Raw genomic sequence first — 9,126 nt, 5'->3', positions numbered from 1 at the left:
ACTGACTGCGGGGACATGCTGTGAGCCGCGCATGCGCGTACAACTCCGGCGCTCTCGCTGGAGGACGCGAAATGAATCTCGCATGCGCACAAAATCCAGGAACTCTGGGAGACGTGAAGTGAATCACGCATGCGTATAGAACTAACTCAGGCGTTCTGAGGGAACGAGATATATGAGCCGCGCATGCGTGTAGAACTCAGGCGCTTTGGCTTGGAGACGTGAAGTGAACTGCGCGTGCGGCTAGAACTCCGGTGCTCTGATTGGGGATTTAGAAGAGAATCACACATGCGCGTAGAACTCCGGCGTCCTGACCGGGGGGGGGGACGTGAAGTGAACCGCGCATGCGCATAGAATTCCGGCTCTGTGACTTGGTGGATGTAAAGTGACTCGGAGCCGCGCGTGCGCACTCTGCCCTCAGCCTGCGGAAGGGGCTGTGCCGAATTGACCGGTTGGGAAGCGGCGGGAGAGCAGTCTGTGGGGTGCGGCTGTTGCCATGGCAACGAGGGTTGCTGCTGGTTAGACTTCTGGTGAGGAGAGGATCTCTCTGTCTCTCTCTCTATGGGCATCATGTGTATCCTTTTAAAACTAAAGAGGTGTAAAATGCATCTGAGGAAGTAGATGTAAGGCTGCATCCTCACTGGAGAAATAATTGGATACTGCTTTAAGTACCTCGGCTGAATGCTATGGAATTCTGGGAATTGTAGTTTGTTGTGGGCCCCAAGTGGAGCAGAGTTTCGTTCGGGGCCCCACAACAAACTACAACTCCCAGAATTCCATAGCATTCAGCTGAGGCACTTACAGTGATGTCAAAGCGGATGACACTAAAGTCTCAGTGTCAAATTGCCTTGCCATTCCCACATTGCATGGCAACCATGAACGTGGTGAGACTCTACCCCCTTCGTCTTGTGTGTGCATTAACCGTCTTCACATCGGCTTCAAATTATGGTGACCCTATGAATGAGACACCTGGTGTAGCTTAGTCACGGGGACCGGGTCACCATAAGTCAGAAACAATGCCAAGGCACACAACAACAACAACAACAGGGAGGCCTGCCCTCCTGTCTTTAGCTGAGCGCAACATTAGCTTTTGCTTTGTTTTAAAGGAACAAGAGCCGAACTGTTTGCTGTGAGCGGCTAACAAGAGTTCTCCGAAGAGATCGCTGTCTGGAGCTGAGATTCTGCTGGTGACGGCGTCCTTGTCCACTCCATCTACTTCCACATGAAGAAGAAACCCCTTGACACTCAGGCGGCAGCGTCTGCTGACAGCAAACCTGCTGCTTGTGCGAAGAAGAAGGTCTCCATTTCAGCAAAGAGGCTTCGGGAAATAGCTCCTCCCCGTCGCCTGGAACGCCCTGCGCTGACTAAGGATGAGGGAGCCTATGTCCCACCAGCATTGGTGGCAAACAAACCTGAACCTCGTAAGCTGACAACAGAAACATCTGAAGATGAAGCAGAAGGTACGTTTGTTAGTGTTATGCAGATCTAAGTATTTCCATGTGGTCCAACTGATTTGTATCAGTAGAAAACTTCATTGACACTTACATTTGCAGCACTTACTCTGAGGCTGTCACCTCTCTTTATAAGCCATAAGTACTACAGATTTGACAGTTTCCATAAAACGTTTGTTTCCATAATGTTTTCACCTTTTCATCTAAATCACAAGTGAAGTGTTTTCCTATTGTTACGTTGCAAATTTCTTCTCCCCAGCTGGCTTTGCTCCAACTTATTTCCTCCACTGGGTTTCTGACCACTTTCAGTTTTGGTTGCCATTTTGGCAGCTTTCCATTCCATTAAGTATTCCATTCACTGATTAATCAGGAAACACAACATACAGTAAATTAACATTTCTTCTAGGTGATCCAAGCAAATATTTTGCCAGAGGGTCAGAACAGTTGCCATTTCCTGGAAAAGATGGACAAGACTCACAGGCAACTCCAGAGGTAAGCGTAGTAGTGTTCTCTTCTTTTGATGACAAGCAATATTTCCTCTCTGAAGTCGAAGGCTTTCATGGCCGGCATCCATAGATTTTTGTGGGTTTTTCAGACTATGTGGCCATGTTCTAGAAGAGTTTCTTCCTGACGTTTCGCCGGCATCTGTGGCTGGCATCTTCAGAGAATGCTTGCCTGGAAAGGAGTTTGGTATAAATATATATTCCTTCCTTCCCTCTACATGTGTGTGTATGCACACATTTTAGATTGTATGCATTTGGCAGGACCCACAGTTTTCGGTTTTTGTGCCTGTAAAATCTCATGTAAATTGATGGTGCTATATAAATAAATATGAACAAAAGCAACAGCCATAATAGTAATAGCATACTCTTGGTGTCATCACATCCACAAGGCTATCCATCTAGAATTAACAAACAGGATGACCATGGTCAAAATTCAGCATCAAGCTGGTGGATGTTCTTTGATGTCCTTTTGTCCTGTGAGTTGTCAAACTGCAGGAGGGGGCAGGCTTTGCTGCTGCTTACCAGTGGATAAGGGGAGACAATTCAGATGATGAAGAAGGTGTTGGTCTCAGCTCAGAGGGGGAAAGAAGCAAGAGTGCTCTCACAGATGGAGTGCAGCCTGCTTTCCCTTCCTATGGAACTCAGGCCAGCCACATATTCATCATCTCTTCCTCCCCTCTCCAGCAAGTAGTAGCAGAGTCTTCTCCCGGGGCTTGACAGTCGTATGGGGGGAAGGTTTTGGTACAGAATAGCCCCACATGCCCCTTGTCCAAAAAGACAGATGCATGTATATATGTAACAGGATGTTGTGCTATCTGTGTTACACAGAATTGAAGCTTTTTCCATGATTTTCTTTTTTCCCTCCAATAGGCTTATTGCCCTGAAAATACAGTACATGTTCCTTCAGAAATGAAAGAAGCAGCAGCTAAACAAAAAGGTAATGCAATGTGTTGTTTATGCATAAGATTGCATCCTTGTTTCTTGCTTCTGAAAATAATTTCTCAGTGTTCCTCAGAGAGTGAAATTAAGCTTAACTCACCAAATTTTACTTTTTTCCTGAACCAGAATAGAACCTGCATTTTGCTCTGAAAGTCTTTGTTGAGTCTGAACTTGGAAAAAGAGTCAAGTTACCAGTTTAGAATAAATGTTCCTTCAAACAATAAAACACATGATGGATTGAGCTAAAATTCTACCTCAGCTAGAATCAGAGTGAGCACACAAAATAGATTCATGATCTTGGAGGGTTTATATATTTTGGATATGTACATGCTTCTGTACTCTTTCAAAAGCTAGCTCTGGAAAACATTAGGAGAGGATGGTACTGGAGCCCTGCTTCCCCTTTTTCACACAGCTTTAGCTAACAAGAGATTACAAAGTAGAAAGATACACATATACTTGTGTTTTCCCTCTGTTTCCTGTTAGCACCTCACATTCTTCTCCATACAATGGCCCTACCATTTTCTTGTTCTTCCTCTTATTCCAAACATAGCTTTAAAACGACCTTTTAAAATGATTTTAAATCCTGGAACCCATACTTCTGGAATGCTCTTCAACATAAGGTTGGGGTTCAAAAAATGGTGTGTCAGGCAAGATCCAGTCTTGTATGTTCAGTTGTCGGTGATGAGTAGTATCTGAAGATGACTTTTTTTCCTCATGTTGCAGTTTGTGACAATTTTGTTTTGTGCAAAGTATAGTTTGTTCTGGGCATCAGTGCTGTGTAGTTACTTGAGCCTTGGAGTAGGACAGTGGGAGTCCAGGGTTCGAATTCCTGCTTACAACAACACAATAATTTCTTTTTCCCCCCTGTTTTATAGCAGCAGACATTTTTGTCTCCCATTATGATGCTGGACAGAAGGAGGCTGTAAGAGCTGTATTCAAGCAGCGGTAAGTGTGACAACTTAGAACAGTGTCTTGATCTCTTTGAACAGCTGTAAAGTGTTGCTGCTCTCAAGTCAGATTTTTGAGGCCAAAAAAAGTGGAGTGTCCCATAATTCCCTTCAGTGTGTTTTAAATGGAACAACAGAAAAGGCATAAATGTAAACCCTGATATTTGACACATACCCTGTGCTAAAATGATGCTACAGGATGCCTACAGTGTCTTAAAGGTTCCTGAAGAGCAAGTAACATTTCTTCTCCTTTGAATCTATTTTGACTGCATCCCAGCTTCAAAGCACTCTAGATGGTGATTTGTTCAAGCTGTGGAGCTCTCCAGATGGTTTGGACTGCATTTCCCATAATCGTCAGGTCACTGTTGAAAAACTGTGGGTGTTGTGGTCTCAATCATCTGGGAAAGGGGACACCAGTTGTGCATTGCCTGCCCCTTTTCTAGCCAAAAGGTTCTCATAGGGCTTGTCTGTGTGGATTATTTACTTTGAATTCTCCCCGTGCCTACTTCGTCCTGTTTGCATGACTCAGGGCCAAAACCCTGAATCATGCTCAGACTGGCTTCACAATGTCTGCATCTGATCCAGTCTTTCCTCTCCTTAACCTGAATTTAAAAACCTTTTGCTCTCGATTTTCGGCTTTCTCTATAGTGATGACAGGCAGCCACCTTCCCATTGCAGTCCCATTGCACCTGGAGCTTGGATATAATTCACTCTGAGGTCAGAATGAGGCATCCTTGTGTTGATAACCTGGATGGACACCGCGTTGTAACCTCAGTGGTGTCACATGGCAACAAACAGAAAGCAACTGCCTGTTGTCACTGCAGAGAGAGCACAGATAACAGGGAGAATTGGGGGTCAGAATACTCTTGAGGGAAGCCCAGCATATTCTGGACCGTGAAGATAAGCCCCATAGCAAGAATTTCTGCTGCCCGTTACCACTCAGTACCTTGCTCACAGATGGGCTTGTCTATGCTTATGTTGTATTTACAGTCGACCCTACTTATACACGGATTTGAGCATCCGTGGATGCCAAACCCGGAAGTTGTTCTCAGTGGCGGTGCGTGTGCACGCGCGTTGCCATTGGGAACAAAAGTCCCTGGCCTCCCTTCCCCTCCTCCCTTCCCTCCCTCCCTTTCTTCCATCCCTCCCTCCCTCTTACTTACCTTTTGGGCCGGGTGCTGGTGCTGGAGGTAGGCATCCGGGCGCAGCTGCTTGGCCGCCTCGCCGCCGCCCCGGGAAAAGCTGGGGGGCGGCGGAGGCCAAGCCTGGCCTCCTTGCCACTGCCACGGATGGCCTAATGGCAGTGTTTGGAGGCCTCTTGGCCCCCAATAGCATTGCCGCCGGGCCTTTCCCGCAGCGGTGGCGAGGAGGCAGAGCTGCCATGCTGGAGGTCTTCAAGGCCCAGCGCAGGCACTTGGTCTCCTCGACCCTCCGCCGCCACGGAAGGGCCAATTTGGTGTTGAAGGCCAGAGGCCCCAGCACCGACACCTGGCCCTTCTGCAGTGGCGGGGGAGGAGCTGGGTGACGGTGCAGGAGGCCTTGAAGGCCTCGGTGTCTGCTGCCTCTGCCTCCTCGCCACCGCCTACCGGCGTGATGGGCAGAGCGCAGCAAGCGCCAGAGGCCTTCAAGGCCCCTGCACTGCCACTTGACCTCAACTGCCGCCGTGAAGGGTCAGGTGTCCAGTGCGGGGGCCCTCTTGGCCTCCAACGCTGCCATCGGGTCCTTCCACGGAGCGCAGGAGCCATGGCTTGGCCTCCACTGCAACCCGCCGCCACACTGACTTTTTCCTGTGGCGGCAGCGAGGAGGCCAGCAGCCGTGTCGCAGGCCTCCAAGACCTCCAGCATGGCACTTAGTCCGAAAGTAAGTAAAGGAGAGAGGGGCCCTTGGACTTTTGTTCCCAATGGGGACAAATGGGACTTGAGCATACACAGATTTTGGTATATGGGGGGTCCGGAACGGATTCCCTGCGTATACCAAGGGCCCACTGTACTGTTGAAAAGCACCTGAAGGAGGAAGGGCTAAAGCTCATTTTAGTTTGTTCTTCTTTTGGGATGGGCAGCTTTATCTTCCCCAATAGGTGTTTTGGAAAGATGTTTCCATTTTTTTTAATCTCGGGCTGAAACATTAAAATTGTTACTGGTCGCATAATACAAATTCTAACAGACAATAAGATAGCCTGTTGGTAGCCAATAAGTCTTACCTGATGTAAGGCAATTTCTTCTGTCCAATTATGAACTCATGTCAAGAAAATTTGTTCACTGAAAAATGTACAGAGAAGAATGAGTGAAAAATGCCTTTCAGAGAAATAACCATGCACCTGTCTGTCTTTCAACTTAGAATTCAAAATGCTCCGGTGTTTAAAGAGGTGAAGGTACAGCTTCTAGATAACACGTGGCCAGACAAAAAGGACAATCCTAAGTCAACATGTAGTGAGATGGATTCAGCAACTACGATTGCCGCCGCCACAGCAGCAGCCATTGCTTCTACAGCTCCACTTCTCAAAGTAAGTGATTGATTTTGATAACTGTTCCAATAAGCAGGGAGGAGGGAGCTGAGATATCAGTTCCCACCACAACCACTGAGAGCATACGCAGACTGTGAGTCAGATCCTGAATTTGTGTGGAAACTTTTGGACAAAGTAATCTCCTCCCCTCTCTTTTCCTACCAGCATCTGTTCCACATCTGTGTGTGTGGATTTGTGACTCTCGAACAACCTTTACAAAAGATCCAGAACTCTTTGTGGTTCTGTGGAAAAAGGTCCCTTCAAAGCAGCTCACTTCATGGTGTCCCATTCCTGCCACAGTTGGACCTTGGCCACCACCTCTCTACACACATGCAAGTCCAAGCAATCTATTCAGGTGCATGCTTCTCCAGATTCTGAGGAGTAGTCTTTATCTGTAATTTACTGGTTAACTTTCTCCTAAAGGTACCTGTCACATTCATTGTTTTGGGAATAAATAACATATAGCTTTTTAATCCATTGACCTAGGAGGTGCCAGTGATGACATTCAAAGTCCTAAACAACTTGGCACCTCAGTACTTAAAGGAGTCCCTCTCCTCGCACATGCCTGCCCAAGGAATGAGATCCACTGGAGGGCCCTCCCACTGCTGAAGACAATACAGGTAGGGAGGACCCAGGAGACAGCCTTCTTGACTGTGGCACCCTACTTGTGGCATCCTTTCCCTTGGAGACCTGATTGGTGCCAATCTTGATTTCTTTTCAGTGCCAGGCCAAAGCAGGGCTTTTTGTTAAAACCTTTGGGGCCTAATTTAGGAGTCCTGGTGGTGCAGTGGTTAAATGCCTGTACTGCAGCCACTCACTAAAAATGATAAGGTTGCAAGTTCAATACCAGCAAAAGGGCTCAAGCTTGATTCAGGCTTGCATTCTTCTGAGGAGGTCGCTAAAATGACCACCCAGATTGTTGGGGGCAATTAGCTTACGGTTGTAAACCGCTTAGACGCTGTTAGTTCAGTATGAAGCAGTATATGAATGAAGCTGTTTGTTTTGTTTTAATTTACTTTTAAGCAGGTGCATGGTTTTAATTCTTTTAGCATTTTAAAGCTCTTTTAATTTGCATGAATTGTTTAATATGTTTTCATAGAATCATAGAATCGTAGAGTTGGAAGAGACCACAAGGGCCATCCAGTCCAACCCCCCTGCCATGCAGGAAGTCTCAGTCAAAGCAACCCCAACAGATGGCCATCCAGCCTCTGCTTAAAGACCTCCAAAGAAGGAGACTCCGCTACACTCCAAGGAAGGAGTGTGTTCCACTATCGAACAGCCCTAACTGTCAGGAAGTTCTTCCTAATGTTGAGGTGGAATCTCTTTTCCTGCAGCTTACATCCATTGTTCCGGGTCCTGTTCTCTGGAGCAGCAGAAAACAAGCTTGCTCTCTCCTCAATATGACATCCCTTCAAATATTTAAAGAGGGCTATCAGATCACCTCTTAATCTTCTTTTCTCCAGGCTAAACATGCCCAGCTCCCTAAGTCGTTCTTCATAGGACATGGTTTCCAGACCCTTCACCATTTTTGTCGCCCTCCTTTGGACACTCTCCAGTTTTGGTGTCATCTGCAAATTTGATGAGTATGCTCCCAATTCTGTCATGCAAGTCATTGATAAAGATGTTGAATAGCACTGGGCCCAGGACAGAGCCCTGTGGGACCCCACTGGTCACTTCTCTCCAGGGTGAAAAGGAGCCATTGTTGAGCACCCTTTGGGTTCGGCCAGTCAACCAATTACAAATCCATGTAACAGTTGCCTTGTCTAGCCCACATTTTACTAGCTTATTTGCAAGAATATCATGGGAAACCTTGTCAAAGGCCTTACTATGTTTTAATTATGTTTAAATTATTTCTTGATTTTTAACATGGAATTGTTTTATCTGTTTGCTGCACTGAGGTCTCATAATAAAAAGTCGTTTTAATAAATGAAGAAGTGGAAGATTTCACCTTCACAGCACCTTAGATGTTGATGTACATTTCTCCTCCTCAGGTCCAAAGTGACTTGGAAGCAAAAGTGAGCTCTGTATCCGAAATACTGAATAAGTTACAGGAGACAGACAGACAACTGCAGCATGTGGCAGAACAGCAAGCAACTGTAAAGGCTCAACAGAGTAATAAGTCCCCTTGCCACCAGAGGGTTGGCGAGCTTGAGAAGCAAATGAACCTATTTATGGAACAGCGAATTCAGCATCTGGAAAACTTGCAGCAGCAGCAAATGAATATTCAGGTAACAGCTGAAAAATTAAAAAATGCAGTTCTGTCTGATCACTACTGAATAAACATCTTACTGATGTTTTACAGAACAGCATGAAGGGATGTGTGGCTCATTTTATGAGACTCTGCCTTTTGCAGAAAGCCCCTCTACCCCCAAGAACCTGGTACTCTCTCAGCGTGCTTAACTACAGTTCCCAAAATCTATATCCAACTATGTCACATTGGGTAGGGATGATGAGAATTGTAGTCCAGTACATGAGTGGGGCACCAGATTTGCGTGGGGGTGGGGGGATATCTTATGTTGGTCTTGTATTGGTCTCCTTATGCTGCTGCCATTCAGTTTTGTGCACATTATAACAAATAAGTCTCTTTGGCCCTGTACAGACAGGCCTAAATAAAGCTGCTTCTGGTCACTTTGGAGTTACGCTGTTTAAGGGATGCATGTGTCCTAAGAGGCCAGAAGCCACGCCAAAGCCATGCTCCAGCCCTAAGGACTGAAGCATAGCTTTGGTGCAGCTTCTGGCCTCTTAAGATGTGTGTGTCATATGAACAACACACATCTTAAGTCAC

General features: G+C 46.4%; 1 protein-coding gene across 2 annotated transcripts in view; it reads left to right on the top strand.

Annotated features, from left to right (window-relative positions):
* The first annotated feature begins 223 nt into the window (after positions 1-223).
* Positions 224-9,126, top strand: part of KIAA0586 (KIAA0586 ortholog) — a 104,048-nt gene continuing 95,145 nt past the window's right edge. Inside the window, exons 1-9 of one of the 2 annotated variants that reach the window (XM_042452994.1) lie at positions 224-527; positions 1,104-1,457; positions 1,855-1,940; positions 2,822-2,888; positions 3,766-3,835; positions 6,176-6,341; positions 6,507-6,696; positions 6,828-6,961; positions 8,333-8,569. In XM_042452994.1, the coding sequence (XP_042308928.1) occupies positions 1,220-1,457; positions 1,855-1,940; positions 2,822-2,888; positions 3,766-3,835; positions 6,176-6,341; positions 6,507-6,696; positions 6,828-6,961; positions 8,333-8,569 (1,188 nt within the window). In that variant the 5' untranslated portion in view covers positions 224-527; positions 1,104-1,219. The remainder of the gene's footprint in view (positions 528-1,103; positions 1,458-1,854; positions 1,941-2,821; positions 2,889-3,765; positions 3,836-6,175; positions 6,342-6,506; positions 6,697-6,827; positions 6,962-8,332; positions 8,570-9,126) is intronic. The other variant, XM_042453003.1, reaches the window with a different exon arrangement.

The sequence above is a fragment of the Sceloporus undulatus genome, chromosome 1 (assembly GCF_019175285.1).
Source record: "Sceloporus undulatus isolate JIND9_A2432 ecotype Alabama chromosome 1, SceUnd_v1.1, whole genome shotgun sequence".
Taxonomy (NCBI): domain Eukaryota; kingdom Metazoa; phylum Chordata; class Lepidosauria; order Squamata; family Phrynosomatidae; genus Sceloporus; species Sceloporus undulatus.
This window is presented reverse-complemented; position numbering and strand designations above follow the sequence as displayed.